At 37.3% G+C, this 21013-nt stretch overlaps 1 protein-coding gene across 3 annotated transcripts in view; it reads right to left on the bottom strand.

Moving 5' to 3' along the window:
* papola (poly(A) polymerase alpha) overlaps positions 1-16772 on the bottom strand; it is a 30701-nt gene extending 13929 nt beyond the window's left edge. The window contains exons 1-12 of one of the 3 annotated variants that reach the window (XM_012968050.3): positions 16540-16772; positions 12485-12649; positions 11718-11784; positions 11344-11425; positions 9127-9236; positions 7402-7455; positions 6534-6645; positions 6168-6257; positions 5916-6054; positions 3822-3894; positions 2426-2546; positions 2216-2300 (exon numbers count right to left, since the gene is read on the bottom strand). In XM_012968050.3, coding sequence (XP_012823504.1) covers positions 2216-2300; positions 2426-2546; positions 3822-3894; positions 5916-6054; positions 6168-6257; positions 6534-6645; positions 7402-7455; positions 9127-9236; positions 11344-11425; positions 11718-11784; positions 12485-12649; positions 16540-16547 — 1106 coding nt within the window. In that variant the 5' untranslated portion in view covers positions 16548-16772. 3 annotated transcript variants of the gene reach the window in all.
* Positions 16773-21013: the final 4241 nt, after the last annotated feature.

Genomic DNA, 21013 nt, shown 5'->3' with positions numbered 1-21013 from the left:
TGAAACCTGTGACTCAAACGTGTTGCTGTGCAGGTATTAGATTTATCTACATAACTGCATTTGATTAGGAGCCCCAGGTTGCAATGCGATCTATGCTTCACTTGTTTGGAGTGACACGATCAAGACACCCACAAAAAAGGGGGGTAAAAAGGTGGGCTTAGCTCATATACACACACACACAGGCACTGGGAAATAGCAATACCATATTTAAAGCTTTCTGAATTAGGTATCTGATACCTGTATATCTCATAGCTTCATTAATTATATTAATGTGCTGTCTATTTCAAATTTGATCATACAGTGTGAAAGTAAAACAGCATAAGTCACTTGAACATACCATGTCCAAGCCAGTTAGAAGGTGGAGCTTTTTTTTTTTTTTTTTCAACTCACTCCTAAATATAAAAAAAAAAAAAAAAAAATTCAAATCAGAGTGCACAAACACAGTGCTGCACTGGCTTCAGAAAGGTGATTGAATAAGCAAATACAGTAAACCTCACTTGATACTATTTGTGAAACATGGCGCTAAAACATTGCTCAACCGTGAACAACAACAGATTATCCAACCAGTAAACTTTGTGTACAAGCCTTAGGTAGGGATTTCAGAAACAGCCAGTAGCTAACGAAAGTATTAGAACGCCACATATCGCTAAGCACAATTCAAGCACTACATTGACCAGCCTACAGAACATTTTTAAGCCAACGCAAAAATGGAATAAACCACACATATTTACTCCAACTTTTTTTCTACTAACTAGCACAAATAGCAGCTGAACAATCACAATATCTACTCTGACATAAGATTAATTATCAAGCTAAGTGACCATGCGAATACAGATTATGCCTATCACCTAATATATGTGGTCTCTCCCTGGAGCAATTCGATGAACTAAAATTAAATCTTTATATATTTTAAAGGGAATAAGTTCTGTGTATCTGCAAAGGTTGTCAAACAAAACTCTGATCACTACTATTGTGAGCCCATTACTATACCATGTTTTAAGAGCATGGTTGCCTAAATGTGAAAACAGAAATCATTATGAAATGAAGGTAAAATCAGAATTGCTTTAAATACTATATTCTGTATTGGAAAATACAGCATTGCTCTATAAAAATAAAAAAAATCACATCCAGGACAGAACAATTATCGGTTATCTGTTTCATGACTGTAGACAAATTCAAACCAGAGCTTTACAGAGTCATTTTGCTTTAAGTTATTTATATTTAATAGACAATCTATGCAAAATCTATAAATAAAGTTAGACATTCTAGCCAGTGGGATTGCATATTGGGGAGATTAGTCGCCCACGACTAATCTTCCTGTCTGTAACAGCCCTAAATAACCCAACTGACTGACCATCTCGCTCAGTAGTACACTTTACCAAAGAAAACAGGTAAAATCTTCAATAAAACATTGTGAATATATAGGCAGCTTAAACGGCATTATGGATGTTATGTAATAAATGGCAGTAAGTTTGTGCAGGAGCAGTAACCAATAGCAACCAATTACAATGTAGAATCTACTAAGCATCTTAGTGGTTGATATTGATTTCTGCTACTGGGCAAATTTAGTGCCAGATTTATAAAAATGTAAGATCAGAGCTCACCACGGAAAAAATTTCTATTTACTGCTATGGGATTTTTAGACACATTTTATCAATAGGTGAACGTTAGGCGTTTAACATTTAATAAATACACTTCTAAATCTCACAGAAATGAACAGAACATAGATGAGTTTTTATGTATTAAGCTCACATTTTGATAAATCTGACCCCTTTTTAATTACATATGGGGCGGGAATATGTTTTGATTTATGAAGTTAGAAAATGAACTTGCTCTGTGTCCAGGTACAAAAGTTATCCTGTTTAATTTATGTTATATTATTTTGTATACTGGTGAATATGACCCGTATATTCTTAAGGGCAACTTGTGTTTAAAACCATAATGAGTTATTTCTTGGTTATTTTTCAACTAAAGCCAAAATGCACAGACCATAGGGCAGAATAATGTTAAATTGCTACTTGTAGCATCCTTACAAATGAATACTGTCCAGTATTAAACAACTTTCAGATTAATTCAAAAAGTACTGCAGAACGTAATCAGCACAAATTCAAAAAATATACTCCACACATACCTCATTAAAGCATAACATCTCTTTTTATTTTTATTGATGATTTCACCCCAAGCAAACATTGCCAACAGGTTGTAAAATACATACTTGTACTTCTGAAAGAAGTTGGGAGCATCAAAAAGTTTGGACCACTCTGCTTTACCAAGCAAGATTTCATCTGTAATGGCCAGGCCTGAAAAAGAACAAGGTCAAATACATTTCAAAGAAAATCCACTGTAATCATTCAAAAGCAATTCCTTCATCACACTACAAAGCACTGTTATTACTACTTATTTACAACTACCTTTGCAATATTACCTTGTTTGAACTCTTCAACCATAACTGCGCGAGTTGATACAGACACATTGTAGGTAGAATTTTGCTGAGGGTAGGCTGGTGTGATAATAGGCATAAGGTGATATCGATCACTGGGATTCACCTGCAGCATTTAAAAATATTAAAACATTTTTTTTTCCCCCTTCAAAAAACCAAATTGCTACAAATTAACAAGCAAATGTTTCTAATATTGTCAGACAAACCGATCATGTGCTTATAGGATGAATACCAACTCCAACCGAATTGTACAACTAGATTCTTTGTAGGATTGGAGCCTCCCCTTCTGGTTAGACTTGTCTTGCTGGGTATGTTTTAGAAGAAAAGGGGGGGGGAAGGTATCTATAATGTAGTATGTTCATACATTAACTTCACGTTCTTCTATACATCAATTCAATCAAGATTACTCAGGAAGAAGCCGGATTGGTGAAATGTGTTAGTAGTGGGGCACGAAACACAGAGCAACCAACATCCAGCACCCGAGAGGAACTCCAGAAGGGAAGCGGTAATGATCGCAACACAGAGGGAAATATCATGGGGATAGAAACTGGACTTACAGTATTTGAGACTGGTGTTCTGTAAGCGCTGATTGACATTTGTTTGCGAGTACATTTATTGTTATTTTTAATAAAAGCTTGTTGGTTGCTTGTTGTTTACACAATGTTAAAGCCCACACTGAAAAGATAAAAAGTTTACATTTGAAGTTAAGTTCAACTAGAAGAGATATAGGTATATATGTGAAAAAAAAAAAACCACAACCTTCCTGTAAATAGAAGTACAGGAGTATTTTAATCTGATCAATCTTTGTAGTGTAGTTTAATTCTGAACATGTATTTGCATAATTGGAAATAAAAAAAGTGGACTTTTAGATATAAGCACTGAGCACTTCATATAGGTTTATAAAAATAACAAATTGTTGGCACTTGCACTTTGTTTTTAGGGCCCTAATAAATGCACAAAGCACTTAAATTATTGATTTATAGAACAACATGAAGATGTAAGAACATACTACACTATAGATCTCTATTTTCCCTCTTTTTTTAAATTAGGCTATATTTTATTTCTGGGTTTATAAGTAGACTAAAGTGGTTAAAACATGCTTAAATGTAAAAATATATTTTGTATAAAACTTCCCTGACATGGGAGTACCCGAGTCATTTATTTAAAACCCTTGATTTTGCACAGCTTTTTGTTACATATCTTTGGAAAAGGCCGTCAATACACAGTGCTAATATAAAGATAAGTTTACTTCATTTTGTCCCGCAAAATGTCCAACATTATCCACCCAGATTAACTGAACTGTATTAATTCATTTGGTATGGCTCAAATAGTTATAGAAAACCATGTATTAAAGTGAAACAAACCCCAAAATTATACTTACCCTAGGATCCCAGACAGGCAAATTCAGATTGCACTCTTCTGGTTGCTTAAGTAGTACAGGATTAGGCCATTCCCTTAAAGAAAATAAAAATATAAAAAGATTTATGTGTTATAATTCAGTGGCATATATTAAATCAGCAGAGAATTTTAATTTAACAATTCATTTTTCTCTTGAGTTATTACTGTACGTTTTAGATTTTCACAAGAATGTGTCCATTATCACAATTGTGATAAAATGGGTGTGGTTTTAAAAGGGGAGTGGTCAAAACTGGCTTCCATTAGCGGCCCTCCACCACGTATGCTAGAGAAATTCCGGCCCTCTGCACCGCAGAAGTTGGACAGCACTGATGTAAACAATGTCCCATCCTATCAGGTTTTTGCCCTTCCCATAAACCTCAAACCCCCATATGTAATAAGAGGCACTAAGTTTGCCCAGGAGCAGCCCCCACACCAACATTCTCTTTACCATAGACAGATTTTTATGACATTATTCTAACCATATCTTAATTGGCAAAACTGGTTATATGGGAGTACAGGTATATGGTCTTTTATTTGGAATGTTTGGTACCTGGTGTTAAGTTATAATGATCAATATTATGGAAATATATACCTTAAGTCTGTTAAAAATCATTTAAACATTAAATAAACCCAGTAGTATTGATTTGTCACCAATATGGATTTATGCAGCTACATTTGGATCAAATACATGGTTCTGTTTTATTAAAAAAAAAAAAAAAAAAAATTGGAATATTTGATTTGCCTTGTCATAATTTAGAGCTTTCTGAATAATGGGTTTTTGGATAAGGGATCCTACTATACCTGTATACTAAACTCCATCTACCACCTTGTTTATTATAAAATAAAGCAATTACTAGTTTAAGGGCTGCAAACAAAATATAAAATTGCATAAAGTCAATATGTGAAAGTGAAAACTAAAATTTATATCCATTCATACCCAGCTGTTGCCTTAATTATTTGCCACTGGCACATGGTAATTCTCTTAATTCTTTCTAACTTTATAAAACAATCATAAACCTTCTATATAATTTTTTACCATAGCTAATTTACAAATACTTTAGTAAGACGGTACATTGTTATAATATGTTTGCTTAATAACCTTGTGGTAACATTTCTACATATCCTGTTCACAGGTGGCAGGGCCAGAACTAGCGGTAGGCAGAAGAGGCCCATGCCTTGGTGTGCAATGGTTGGGAGGGCACCAGGCACCTATCACTTGGCTGCTTACTGCTAGTCTATGCTTTCCAGTCCTGCTCATGATCTCTGTCCTACCAGCAACCCGAGTTCCTCCTCTCTCCACCCCTTCGTCATCACCATGTGCGAGCATTCACACTTGAGCTGGGGGTTGGGGAGGGGGGTGGAGTGAGATGTCTGGCCGGGTTGCCTAGGGTGCCCACAGGCCTAGCCCAGCTTTTTTATTACATAGTTAGTATTTCTTTCTGTTCTCCTCAGCTTTAGTTTTTAGAATTAACAAAAGGACAATTAAACCATCTAATGACTAGAGTTGGTTTCACACACCTTCTAGTGCCTGACTTTAGTAGTAAGTAACCCCAGCATCCCCACCATTATAGTTTATGTATGTGAGTGTATAGATTGGTAGGTGTGGGTGTGCTGGGTTTACTTGGATGGGTTGAACTTGATGGACACTGGTCTTTTTTCAACCCAACTACTATGTAAGATCATGAGTGAAAAATTGGATTTTATTCACCAAAAAAAAAAAAAAAAAAAAGTTGAGAAAAAAAATATAAAACGTAGAACTAGTATTACATTATATTTTCTACAAGGAAAAGAGCTACTTGTACCAGTCTAGGGACAGCACCTGTGGTTTTTATTAGGGTAGTGGGTAAAAATTATGTTTCAGGTAAAGGCAAGGGGCTGTGAGCTGTGGATCAGATAAACTCATGCCAAATACAGCGGTCCTATGCATACAATACATTATTTATAGCCTAATTCAAGTTGATGTGGCTCTGGTGATATAATGAGGTTTAAGGGAAATTCATCTATGTTCTGTCAAAACTTTTCAAAAGAATAAAGATATTTACCACTTTATATGAAATTTAGAATTATGACAACTTACCATTTAGAAAACACTAGGAAAAATTTATGAACAAGAGTTGATGCAATTGCATTTGGATACAGCTGGCACGTTCTTGCTACCAACATAGCCCATGAAACACCGCCAAGAAAACCAAGTATGTTTGAGTAGATGTTGTGACCTGTATAGAGGACGGAAAAAAAAGAAAGCAACTATTAGCTGCACAATATATTTTTTTTTCCCCCAATTTCTCTTTTTTTTTAAAAAAAAACAAAAAAAAAAAAACACACTTACGTTTGGCCCATAATTTGATTGCTCTGAGAGTTAACCTGAAGTTGTCTATGTTTGGTACTAAATGAAGAATTTCATCAGTCACTCTACAACCTAAAAATATACAAGCATTAATTATAAGGAATAAAGTTGGTACAAGTCAACAAAAATTATCTGTAATGACATTATGTGACAACTGTACTCTACCATGTTCTAAAGAATGTTTAATATATACCTTTGCAGGCAGATAAGCTTAGGCTTATAAATTAACTTGCTGACTAGTAGCAAAATACTATGTCTTCTAAGCTACAAGATAAAATATACAGAATATAATTACATGAACTTCATTACATAATTTTATTTCAAATTCAGAAACTATGAAAAGCTTACCATTTAGACTACGTATACATCGTATGTCTAAATTTTTCAGCAGGCTGTCATCTCGGAGGTCTAAATCCTCAGGTATTGTCTGCAGTGCAAGTCTTGCAAACAGGATATCAATCTTAAGGGATAAACAAAATGACTTATTAACATTTTCAATTATTTTACCAATATTTCACTTTCGTGAAATTTTCCTTTAAAGTAGAAGGAAAGGCTAAGTCATTTGGGGGTGCCAAAACGTTAGGTACCTCCAAGTGATGTTAAGCGCTTACCTCGTACCAGCCCGGGGTACCTGTAGCGAGCGCTTCCTCTTCCTGCTTCGCACATGCGCAGTAGAGTGAAAAGCCAAACTTTAACAAAGAAGTCGGCTTTTCACACTATTGCGCATGTGCTGGCCCAGGGATTTTGCCGGCAGAGCGAACACGGAAGGAGGAAGCGCTCGCTGCAGGTACCCCGGGCTGGTGCGGTTTTCTCCGAAAAGGGGCACCAGCCTGGGGTACAAGGTAAGCGAATAAAGTCACTTGGGGGTGGTATTCAGGAAAGGACATATAGGAAATTTTTTTTTTTAGGGTCTTTAAATACCATATTTCTTGCTCGCCTTAACACAAGGTGTTTGTTGAATTGAGCAGCAATTTTAGGTGATTACTACATGAAAAACTTGGCAGTAAGCTGGGCTTCTAGACAATTTTCATCAAGGCCAATTGTAAATCAAAATGTAGACAAATTTAACAAAAATATAAATAAAACTTATAATGCACAAGTTCTCCTAATGTACCAGCGTGATAAAAAAAATTATATAAATTATAAATAATCACAGTATCTCAAAATACATTTCATGGCGTATTGCAAAGCAAAGAAGGGTAATTGGAATATTTACCTCTATCCCGTCAAAGCACAATTTAATGACTGGTACAAATGCTTCTTCAACAGACTGGAAAAGAAAAACAAACAAAATAATTATTCTTGTTTTATACTGTAAGTTAAAATGATGTTTATCAACAAACAAGAATATGTTAGATAAACCATGCCAACAGTGAACATAAACTTCTCATTCAGCTACTAGTACTTTTTTCTAGTGAAAGGGCAATAGTGATGCCTATGAAGATTTTCATCTTCATAGACATCATAGTGATCTAGCTACATGGACACTACCTACTTTGAAAAGTAACTGAATATTAATGATGAAAGTACTGATTCATTAATGGAGAATTCCATTAATTTAAATCAGTTTCAGAATTTTCAAAAATAAAAGCAGCATTTTTTTAAAAAAAAAAAATAGTTCTTCTTAAGATTACTGATTAGAAAACTGGAATTTATTAGAAACAAAAAACTCGAATTTAAAAATTCACCATGTAAAAGCTTGTGAGTTTCTAAAGAAGTCAGTGAGAGTTGTAATAGGCAAAGTCAAGCCATATTCTAAAACTTGAGTTTATAGAGCTCATAAACTCAAATAATTTGAGATATTAAAGTTTATTTGAATGAGTTTTCCTTATTAATAAATAACAACCATTCAATATGCGAGTTATCATTAAGCCTTTATGCACAATTATATAAGAAGTTAATATTAAAAAGGAGAAGGAAAGGTAAAAACTAAGTAAGCTTTATCAGAAAGGTCTATGTAAATACAGCCATAAGAACTCACAGAAATGCTGCAGAGTTCTCTTTCAAAAGAAATACAGGATTTCTTGTCTGTTTTCTTCTGCTAGAGACACGCAGCTCTCTCCTGCTCCCCCCTCTCTCAAGAATGCTAAGAACTCACTCCCCCCCTTAGGAATGTGTGATCTGAGCCAATCAGCAGGAAGCTTCCTTATAGTCTTACAAACTGAGCATGTACACTGGTCTGGGTCTTGGTGCAGGAGCGAGGCATTATGGGAACTTTCTTTACACAGCTCAGCGTTTTTTCTTCCTGTTTGGCTTCTGAGCATCTGAACAGGTAAAAAATGGGGAGACTTAAGGGCACTATTGAGAGAACTGAAGGTATGCCTGCAGCTTTAAAATTAACTCTTTATTAGCATTTCCTTCTCCTTTAACTAGATTATCATCGCCCAAATAACATGGGATAAGCAGACATCTTTACAAACATATACAAATTAAATATTTTCACATTTACAGGCCCATAAATGTCAGAGAAAAACAAGGAGATGTTTAAGGCACCACTTAAAGGAGAAGGAAAGGGTAATTTTCCTAAACGCTATATTTCTTCTACTGCAGCCGCCATGTTGGATATTTTCTTACACGTCGCGTAAGAAAAAGCGCATGCGCAAACCACCCCCCTCCCCTAGACGCAAGCGTGACCTACTCTACCCGAGCGCTCCTGCTTTGTGAGATGAAAAGCACGCTCACAGGGTATGTTAAATGCGCATGCGCTTCCTAAATAGCTGGTCTTAGTTTCCATGCTGGAGCGATGCATTCTGGGAATCTTCTTTACACAGCTCAACAATTTTTCTTCCTGTTTGGCTTCTGATTATCTGAACGATTGAAATATGGGGAGTCTTAAGGGCACTATTGAGAGAACTGAAGGTATGTCTGCATCTTGAGATTAACTCTTTATTAGCCTTTCCTTCTCCTAAGAACAATATAATGGGGGTAACTAGAATCTTACTCTCAAATCTTTGACTTCTTCCTGCTGCTTCAACTTTTCATAAAAAGAGGAAAAAAAGTCACTTCTATCAACATGCCTTGGTGCAACACAGAGAGCATCAATATCAGCACCTGTTTATTAAAAGGAAAAACACAGATATTACGATCGATACATATGAAATTAATTCCTTAAAGGAAAACTGTAATAATTTAAAAAAAAACAAAAAAAAAAACTGTTAATGTTTTCCCAGCAGAACCCTGCATTAAAATTAATTTTTTAAAAGCACAAACAGATTTTTTTTTTTTTTAGATTTCATATGGGGCTAGCCATATTCTTCATTTTCCAGGGTGTCACAGCCATGTGACCTATGCTTCGATAACCTTCAGTCACACTTTACTGCTGAGCTGCAAGTTGGAGTGATATCACCCCCCTCCCTTTAAAGGGCTGCGACAAATCTCCCTTGTTGCGGGCGACTAATCTCCCCAATATGCCATCCCACCGGCTTGAATGTAAATCGCCGGTGGGATGGCATATGCGGCGCCGTGATTTCCCGAGATTGCGGAAGTTTCTTCTCAAGACAACTTCCGCGATTTCGGGAAATCGTGGCGCCGCAAATGCCATCCCACCGGCGATTTACATTCAAGCCGGTGGGATGGCATATCGGGGAGATTAGTCGCCCACAACAAGGGAGATTTGTCGCGGCGACTAATCTCCCGTCTACCACGGCACTTACTCACAGCAGCCAATCAGCAAAACAACGGGAAGGTAGCAAGATAGCAGCTCCCAGTAGATATCAGAATAACACTCAATTGTAAGGAATCCAAATCCAGCTTGGGACTCCTGCAGTAACATGGGAGTAGGAGAAACAATAGGTTGCCTGAAAGAAGTTCTAATGTGTAGAGCTGGCTCCTTCTGAAGGCTCAGAACCAGGCAAAATGCACTGAGGTGGCTGCCTACACTCCAATATTACAACAGAGAAAAGAATAATTTTGTTGGTTCAAGAATAACATTTTAAATGGAGTGAATTGCTATGTAAACAGTAATTTAAAAATAAAAAGTACACCATAAAAATAATGATAGAATTCCTTTAACCACTACACAAGGCAAATAAAATTAAACAGGGGTATGTTCACCTTAAAATTACATTTAGTTAGTATGATGTAGACAGTGACTGAATAAGTTGCATTTAAAACCCAAAGACAGTAAAAAAAAAAAAAATCCAAAAGACCAACTGAAAACTTGATAAGAATAGGACATTGTGACATACTAAAAAGTTAACTTAAAAGCTTTGGTATTCATGACCAGTGCCTCCTTATCTCCACCAATACCAGACAGTGAGACCATTTTCTATGGCAGGTCTGTTCAACTGGAGGCCTGCATGCCGGATGTCCAGATTTGGCCCTCCAACTAAATATATGGCCTTAGCCTCCTGAAACTTTGTGTGATGTCTAGAAAAAGGGGGAACGCACGCAAAAACAAAGACTGTCTAAAAAACTTCTTTACCTCCCGAGTCCATTCACATCCCATACATGATCCCAGAAAAAAAAAAAAAGTGAAAAAATAGTTGAATAGGTAAGGTAATTTATATTTAATGGGTTGCAGTTGATATGTTTTGCCCTGTCTGTTAACAATCTGTAGCTACTCATGACAAGTTCCAGAATATGGCTTAATAAAGAAAATGCTGGTAGGTAAGTTCCCAACTGGAATGTCATACGTAAATTAAGTAACAGTCCAATCCCAGTACACAATATGGTACACGAACAAAGCATGATGTGATGCAACCTTATTGGTGCCCTGCTGCATCTACAGTAAAGCAATATACAAAAACAGTCACATGCACAGGACACAGCTCATGTAAGCATTGTATTTAGCCATTCTCCCCCACCAATAGAGTGGCAACACCCCAAAAAATTGATAGTGTTTATATCAAGGTTACAGATCACAACTGCTTTCTGCAAGGACAATTCCATTTCTTTTATATCACACTGATAGGCCATTGTCCCAGGAGCCAAATAAGCCACACCGCATGATAACCAGTCTTGGAAACGCATAGCTTAACTTTGTGTACAAGGTTTACCCATGTCTTATTTCAAGGACAACTGATGTAGATACATAAAATTAAAAGTGCACTAAACTATACATGATTAAGAATTATTATTATAAAGAAATATGAATACTTAAGCTATTAAAACCAATGTTATAAATATACAAATGAAAACACTATAGCTGTTACTTTACCTTTAGTATGAACACCTAATCTGTACGATCCGAAGGTAAAAATCTTTCCACCTACATTTTCTATTACAGACTGTGGAAGATTCTAGTAAATTAAAAACAGAAAATTAGCCTGCAGTCCAACATTTTAAAATAAACTTTGCTTACATTTTGCTTAAGAAGTGGTACTAAGTGATGCAAACATCTTATTACGGTAAGTGAAAAAATATTTGTCTAACCGATGAAACTCTATAAAAACAATTCCACACAATGAGCCCTACTTGTTACAAATTAGTATACACATACACGCACACAGCTATATATGTTAAGATAAGCATGTCAAAAACATTTAGTCTCCTTAAGTATATCTAGAGATTTGGGTAAATATGCAATATTACCTTGAGCTCACTGATTTCCCGAATCCATTCCTTTACTAAGTTGTTTAATTTCCCCAAAATTAAAATTCTGCAAAAATATTAACACAAAACAGTAAGATTAAACATATAATCACCCTAATTACAAAGCATTTGACTTTTCCTTTGAAATTATCATAAACTGGTATCAAATTATTTGAAATACACTAAAAATACTACAAATATAGAAAGGGACAAGAAAGCTGTCTTAATAAACAATTTCCAAAAAACAGCTAAACAAATTCTTATTTGAACTTTGGTGCTAGTGAAGAAAATTTCACCAAAATCACTGAAGCCATCTTATTTTGAACATACCATAACCAAATCAATGGAAAAGGCAATTATATTTCAAAAAGATGAAGGAAAAAAATAGGAAAATGGCTAGCGATAAGATGGATGGACTCAATCGTTCCAAGCATGAATGGCTCATATACAGTATGCTTAAAAAACAAACTCGAATACAGGAAATGCTTTAGAAAAACCTAGCCGTTTATTAACTAGAAGTCAAAATCTACTATTAGTACTCGGGAATCAAAAAGTAGGCTGCTGGAAAAATTGATGTTTAATTTACATGGAGCAGTAGTATGTTATCAAAGTTTAATTTATATAATATTGTTCCTATTTTTGACAGGATTGTTGTTTTGGCACACTAAATGGCAGAATCTAAAGGAAAAAAAAAAAAAAATATTGCAGTTTGTAAATTATTAAGATCACAGCTAGCCTTTTAAACTATTGCGATTCCAAGTACTTACCTATGTTGTAACTCTTCTTCTTCTTCGAAAACTCCAAAAGGTTTTAAAGTTTCGATTAGTTTTTGCGTGAGGGTACAATCAGTATCTTTCGGTGTGGCTAAACTAATAGGTGAAGTAATGCCATAAGTTTTCTGTGACTGCTGTGATCCCTGGTTTGCAAGAGGACTGAAAAAAAAAATAGTAAAATACTAGCTTTAAAATATAGGCATTAACTTTCGAAATGGTCTACCCCATATGAAATTAGCATCTTTAATAGGATGCTAAACTGCATAGATTAGTGTCACAAATCTTTTTAAAACGATTCTGACAAAATCCTGGAACATACATGCATTACTTTAAGAAGCAATGTTACACAGTAACATAGTAAATGAACATTTTTCATTTCAATGGACATCAAAATTCTGCAAACGCACATAAGCCATTGTAAATTATTGGAAATTTAAAGGGGTAGTTCATCTTTAAGTTAGCCTTTAGTATTTTATAGAACTTCCTGTTCTTAGCCACTTTTTAATTGGTCTTCATTTTTTTAATAGTTACTTTCTTTAATTATTTGTCTTCTTCTGCCTCCTTCTAGTTTTTGAATGGGGGTCACTGACCCCAGCAGCCAGAAAACCTCTGCTCCATGGCAATCCATTTTATAGTCATTGTTACTTTTTTACTACTTGTCTTTCTATTTAGCCCACCTTGTGTCCATATTCCAGTCGCACTGGTTGCTAGGATAATGTGGACCCTAGCAACCAGATAGCTACTAAAATTCCAAGCTATATAGCTGCTAAACAAAAAGCTCAGAATGTCAGTCTACTTCATACTAAAAGTTAATTTTAAAGGAGAAGGTCAGCTACTCAGGAATTCAGAAAGCTTTACCACACCCGAGTAAATAGCCCTAGAAGCTCCCTCTGTTCAGGATAGCAGCAGCCATTTTAGCTTGGTCTGACTTCACTTCCAGGCAGCAGCGTTCAGAAAGGTAACAGCATTTAAAGCAGAAAGGAGGGGGGGGGGGAGAGGAGCAAACTGAGCAGGCTCATGCCATGCCCTAAAGGAGTTTTCCGAGAGCAGAAAATCTGACACAGAAGATCATGTATATAGAATAGAAGGAAAGAAATGTAGTTTCTTTTCAATGAGGACTCAGAGCATCATTACAGCGAGTGTTTAATGGTGTATTTATATAGACCTAGAAATTATTAAAATCCTGCCTGGCATACCTTTTCTTCTGTCTTCTCGCCCTAACCCCAGCATATTACTTTATGGGGGTACTCTGTCCTGATTAGAAGTTGTCATTGGACATAAAGCTGGTCGTATAACAGCTCTAACTAGATCAAATGAAAAAGGATAGGCAGCAAGGTTCTGAATGCTCTTCAGACTCAAAAGTAACCGGAATATTTTCAGGTCAAAAAGCACCTGTCATCCAGATATAAAAAAGCTGTATAACAAAAGTCCTTCTCAAATAAAACGTGAAACCCAAATACATTTTTTTATTAACGCATCCATACTCAATTAATTTAAAAATCCCAGCTGTCAATCATATATTGCCTGCCCTGCCTCTATACCTTAGTCATAGAGACGGGGCAGACAATTATTTTCACTTTCCATTCAGAACTCCCATTCCCCCTACCTCCTCACCATCTAACTGTGTATTATGCGCATGGTCATGTGCATCATGTCCCCCATTCTGGCGCATACACAAGATTTTGGGGTGATAAAAAGCATGCCTTAATAACGGTTTTCACAAAATGGCACCTGCTTGCTTGCTGTGATTGTGAACTTAAAGACAGAAGGAAACGTGATTTTTATTATTTATATAGCTGAAGTGAAGTTTATTTTGTTTGACAAACATAACAGAAATGAATTTGGAATGAATCCTTAGTGACAGGTCCCCCTTAATTATATACCTGTACAAAGGATTGACCTTCACAAAATTATGTAAAATACAATGGTAAGATTGACAATTATTATTCATTATTAAGATGGATAAGACAGAAGGCAGCATGTTTTTAAGCAATTAGAAGAAGCCATCTTTCATGCTTTTCAGCGTGAACAGGCTGAACTAGTGTCAAATATTTCAATACAGTGCTTATAAATGTATTGTCAACCCACCACTGTTTAAAGGAACAGTAACACCAAAAAAGGAAAGTGTTTTAAAGTAATTAAAATATAATGTACAGTTGCCCTGCGCTGGTAAAACTGGTAAGTTTGCAACATAAACGCTACTATAGTTTATATAAATGAGCTGCTATGTCAACACGGGGGCAGCCATTGAAGCTGGGAAAAAGGAGAAAAGGCACAGGCACATAGCAGATAACAGATAAGCTTTGTAGAATATAATGGGGTTTTATCTGTTATCTGCTAAGTAACCTGTGCCTTTTCTCCTATAAATGGCTGCCCCCGTGGCTACACAGAAGCTTTATTATATAAACTATAGTAGTCTTTCTAAGGAAAACACACCAGTTGTGCCAGTACAGGGCAGCATTACATTATATAGTAATTACTTTTATACACTTTCATTTTTTGGTCTTACTGTCCCTTTAAGCCAGTGGTCTCCACTGAAGTTTTGCTGTGGAACAATAGGCAGGGCATGCACCTGCACTGGCGAGAAACCCCATGACTGCTTATATAGGAGTCTAGACAATCAAACCCCACAGTTACTCATATAGGAGTCTAGTCGATGAAACCCTGTGGTTACTTATATAGGAGTCTAGTCGGTGAAACCCAGTGCTTACTTATATAGGAGTCTAGTCGATGAAACCCTGTGGTTACTTATATAGGAGTCTAGTCGGTGAAACCCAGTGGTTACTTATATAGGAGTCTAGTCGGTGAAACCCCCTGGCTGCTTATATGGGAATCTAGACGGTGAAACCCAGCGGTTACTCATATAGGAGTCTAGTCGGTGAAACCCAGTGGTTACTTATATAGGAGTCTAGTCGATGAAACCCTGCGGTTATTTATATAGGAGTCTGGTCGGTGAAACCCTGCGGTTACTTATATAGGAGTCTGGTCGGTGAAACCCAGTGGCTGCTTATATGGGAATCTAGACGGTGAAACCCAGCGGTTACTCATATAGGAGTCTAGTAGGTGAAACCTTGTGCTTACTTATATAGGAGTCTAGTCGGTGAAACCTTGCGCTTACTTATATAGGAGTCTAGTCGGTGAAACCTTGTGCTTACTTATATAGGAGTCTAGTAGGTGAAACCCTGTGTTTACTTATATAGGAGTCTAGTCGGTGAAACCCTGCGGTTACTTATATAGGAGTCTAGTAGGTGAAACCTTGTGCTTACTTATATAGGAGTCTAGTCGGTGAAACCTTGTGCTTACTTATATAGGAGTCTAGTCGGTGAAACCCAGTGGTTACTTATATAGGAGTCTAGTCGATGAAACCCTGCGGTTATTTATATAGGAGTCTGGTCGGTGAAACCCTGCGGTTACTTATATAGGAGTCTGGTCGGTGAAACCCAGTGGCTGCTTATATGGGAATCTAGACGGTGAAACCCAGCGGTTACTCATATAGGAGTCTAGTAGGTGAAACCTTGTGCTTACTTATATAGGAGTCTAGTCGGTGAAACCTTGCGCTTACTTATATAGGAGTCTAGTCGGTGAAACCCTGTGCTTACTTATAGAGGAGACTAGTCGGGGGCCTCCGCTCGTTTACGCCTCAAGCTGTCAGGCTACAGAGCACAAGCCTGACGTCCAGTTTACTCTCTTGCCACTGCAGTACCACGGCCTAGACATTCCGCTAAGGCGGTTGCCCAGAACAGAGCGACCTTCAGCATATTCCAGTCCATTTCCCAGTGCCAGAGCACACAAAGCCGGTCGCTCCCCCTCTTCACCATACAGCGACCATAGCAGAAGTTTCCGCGCAGCCTCTAAAAGCCTGGATTTTTCACCTCCAGCCTTTGCAAACTATAACTACCACCACTCTTACATATCCCTGCACCATAAAGGTATTTGGGGCATTACTTCCGAATCAAAGCAAGTTTTCCGTATTATTAGAGACACGCCTGATTAACCCACGGGCCCGAATGCCCCCCACCCGTTACCAGGACATCACCATTTATACTTACAACGGCATTGTCACCCTCCCAGCCCGCAGCAGCAGGGCATGATACTCCGAAGGAAGGCGGCAGAAGAGGAGTATCCCCTCTGCTAGTAACCGGTTTCGACGAACAACAATGAGCTACCCTAACCGGAAGCTCCCGCCTAACCACTTCCAGTCTGTTCTAACATGGCGCTCACTGCTACCACAGCAACCTCCTGCGTTACGTAACTAACCGGGGTGGAGCTACGTTTCATCAACAACCCTGACGAAACCAAGGCGTGTTTATAGGTTGAGGAAAATATCGTTCTTCTTTTGAAATGTGATTGGTGCCTTGCGGTGATAAAACCCAACGCAGTTGCCTTGGCAGTGGGGTTGGTTGATATCCCAGCTGACAGGCAGAGGAGAACATAAATCAATTTCTAATTCTGTAGTAGATGTGTTTTAACAATGAAAAATGTCTATAGTAATCTCCCATTCTCTTTACTGTTAGATTTGTTTTGCTGGGTCCCTCCCTGTACCGTATAGTAACATTATGTAAGCGCTGCACGGAGTACATGCTTCTGTAAAACGGATAGTGGATATTATGTCTTGTGTTTGTGTACTCTTATATCAACCTTATGTCATCAATCCTGTTGTTGTAGACCTGAATTAGTTAACACTAAATGGTAACATGAAATAAGGTGTCATCTCTCATGACATAGGGCTGCTTGACATCTCTGTAGTTGAAGGGCACAACTTACATCCAGGGCATGCCACCCTTAGCTCATATCTTAGTGGGATCCTTTTTTCTCAATTTTACATGCTACTACTTATAGTAGAAACCCTGTAATCAGGGTTGCCAGATTTATTTTTCCAAACTAGCCAGTCAGTTCCAAAACCAACCCAAAACTAGCCAAAAGTCACTTTGAAATTAGCCCAATAATGCACAAAAATTCTAAAAAAATAAAAGAATATATGGGAAAACATGCCTTTTTAAAGCGTATAATCACTACCCATGCCCTGTGCCCCCTCTCCAGTTACTGGGCTGGCTGATAATTCTCTTCCCTCTGTGCCCAGTACAGCTGGGAAGTCACTACAGAAATGGATTCAGAATGTTGCATTAACCCCAGACATGATATGCATATGGGTGTGTTGAACTACAACTCTCAGCAGTCCCAAGATATCCTGAGACTTATAGCTTAATGATCAACTGCAGAACTGCCCCCACATCACAGTAGAAAGTAATAGTACAATCACATACCCTATAGAGCAGGGAACAGGCTGCAGAACATACAGGTTGAGCCTGAAAGCAAAAACGAATACAAAACAGCCTCTGTCTATACTGTTCAATTGCATGGGTATTGTAGTTTTATACGAAAGGAACAGTAACACCAAAAAATGAAAGAGCTTTAAAGTAATAAAAATATAATGTACTGTTGCCCTGCACTGGTAAAACTGGTGTGTTTGCTACAGTAACACTACTATAATATATATAATAAGCTGCTGTGTAGCCCCGGGGGCAGCCATTCAAGCTGGAAAAAAAGGAGAAAAGGCACAGGTTACATAGCAGATAACAGATAATTTCTATAGAATACAATAGTGTTTTATCTGTTATCTGCTATGTGCCTGTGCCTTTTCTCCTTTGAATGGCTGCCCCCATGGCTACACAGCAGCTTATTTATATAAATTATAGTAGACTTTCTGAAGTAAACACACAACTTTTACCAGTGCAGGGCAGCAGCACATTATATTTTAGTTACTTTTATACACTTTCATTTTTTGGTGTTACTGTTCCTTTAATCTTAGCTGTAGGCTAATTGTTAGAAACAAACTATATTACCCAGCATGCAGGGGAAGAGGCACACTAGGAAAAAAATACTTTGGCTAGTTTCCAAACTACAAACCTGCAAGGCTACAAAAAATAGCCAAACACTGTTTGCTTTAAATTAGTAGCCCAGTTTGGCTGAAAAACTGCCAACCTGTTAACCCTGCCTGTAATGAACCAGCAACAGTTCCTATACACCTACTGCAGATACCTTGAAGAAGGCTATAAGGATCTACTACAACTGATCATGGTTCTCCCACACACTCAAGATTCTCTACTTATTCTTAAAAAGGCAAGCATGATAATATACATCATTTCTACCACCTTAATGCTGCATCTAGATGTTTTCTTGATTGTGTTTATAAGAACTGTTCAATCACAATCTGGATAATACCATTACATTATATCAGTAGCTTAGACCAATGATGGAATACAGGTATGATATAAATCTGAGGGATCTCTGGGTGAAAAGAGATATTGAAAAAGCTAAAAACTAGGGAGCAAACTGGCTATCCACAGACAAAAAAATAAGAATGCTTTGATTGCCTTAATTGTGTGGCCTACCGGTGTCTTAAAGTGTCTTGACTTTCCACACTTTAGGGTTTAACATGGCACCTCTGATTCTTACTCTTCTACAAACTTTTTGCTACGTGATCTAAGTTTGTAAGGCACAAAATCCAGATGTTTACGATGCCATTGGATTGCTAGGTGGCCCCAGTGGAACCAGTTTTTCTAAAGTAACCTAATTAATGGTTGGAGGGGGTCTGTTTGTTTTGTTGCACCTGGTCTTAATGAAAGAGTCTGGGGGGGGACTGACATGTTGACCTAATAAACTGGGAGGGGGGGCATAAAAGTCCTGTGAGTGCCATTTCTTACTATTTATTTGTTGTTTCTGCTGAATGGCCACCCAGGCTGTTGGCTGTGATTAGTGGTTTAGGCACACTGTGGGATTGGGTATCATAGAGGTATACTATACTATTAAATGTCATGTAGCACATTTTACAGCTACCACTCACCAACTCAGTTGCATTAGACTAGGTTACCATCACGCCAGTGAGGGCAGTGCTGGACTCCTTACTAGACTGGAAATTTCTAGGTGCATGTTTAAGTATAGGCCATTCACAAGCAGGAATATTACAGACCTTGCTCACCAAAAGATTTATCTCTGCCCGTGAATTGGGACAGGAGACACATAAAGCCATCATTATTTGACTCTCCTAGCCAACGACACTGTTAAGAGTTGAATTTAAGTAGCTTCTGTTCCCATTACCAGCAAAGCCAAGCCAAACCCTAAATAAACAAAACATGTTACATAGCTTGTTAGCTGATAGGTAAGCATTCATATAGAACTAGCCGTTCAGGAGAGACCAAGCGGGGAGACAAAGTAAGAACAGAAGAGAAATTAGCAGAATAAATGAGTAATTATGTGTCTAGCAAAGTGATCCATGATGAGAGAAAACGGTAATAATAGAAAACGAAAATGGTTAAAAGAGAAGAAATGGAGAGTGGTAGAAGAGATAAGGAGAGAAAATGGAAAAGAGGAGAGAATATATAAAAGAGGAGGGGGAAATAAAATAGCATAATGGTGATGCCATTTTCCATTCCTACTCACTGTATAAAATGTGGTGAATGCCAGTACCCATCACCTGTCACTGTATATAAGGTACCTGGGTATTGTCTGCCTCTCATTTTATATACTTTGTAGTTAATGCCATATTTATCATAGTATAACCAGACAGTTTGCCAAAGAGGAGAATTTTAAAAATCCTATACATGTGAATGGAGCAGCGTAGTACTTGTTTCTCTCTTGATGAAAAATGTGCTTCTCTGTATGGTTTTTCACTTTATTTGTAAAGCTGTGGAGTACTCCCCATCTCTGGTAAACATTTCCCCATTATTTTTTTTGCTGTGTGTGATAATACAGCTGACTAGATACAAATGTTTCGACTAGATATGAAACAGACACACAAGAAGCAATTTTTAAAGGGGATCTTGCATTTGGTTTGGAATTGTTTCTCATATGCTCCTTTTCTTTATCTTTGTCTGTTAGTAAGTATCTGTTAACAAGTTCTGACTCTGCTATCGTTATGCAAAGTTGCATGGTCAGTTTATTGTCAGTTAGAGTCTTAAAAGCATTGTCTTCTGTAATTCAAGTCTGATTATATGGTAATGAGACACTGCTTTGTTTCCAGACTGTTAATTCTCTTAAGCAATGTTTACAAATGCTACTCACCACCAGTAATGTGCAGTAGGAGGTGGGTGAAATACAGAAAGTCCCCTAATGTGTACATTTGTAGGAGGTTCAAAATGTGTAAAGCTAGACATACATGGAAAAATCTGATTGTTTTATCAAATGAGTGGATCTTTGCCTGATTTTTGCAAACATATGCTGCAGTAGGCCATATTAGGATGATTTAAATGATTAACTCCTGGAATAATGATTGCATCACATGGGGTTCAGTGCAGACCTTTTAGCCAAAGGCAATACAGTTATGGGACCTGTTGTGCAGAATGCAAGGGGCCTGGGGTTTTCCAGACAAGGGGTCTTTGGATATCCAAACCTACTAAAAAATCATTTGAATAATAGTTAAACCCAATAGGATTGTTTTGCCTCCAATAAGGATGAATTATATCTTAGTTGGGATAAAGTACAAGGTGCTGTTTTATTATTACAAAGAAAAATGAAATCATTTTT

Source organism: Xenopus tropicalis, chromosome 8, assembly GCF_000004195.4.
Source record: "Xenopus tropicalis strain Nigerian chromosome 8, UCB_Xtro_10.0, whole genome shotgun sequence".
In the NCBI taxonomy this organism is placed as follows: domain Eukaryota; kingdom Metazoa; phylum Chordata; class Amphibia; order Anura; family Pipidae; genus Xenopus; species Xenopus tropicalis.
This window is presented reverse-complemented; position numbering and strand designations above follow the sequence as displayed.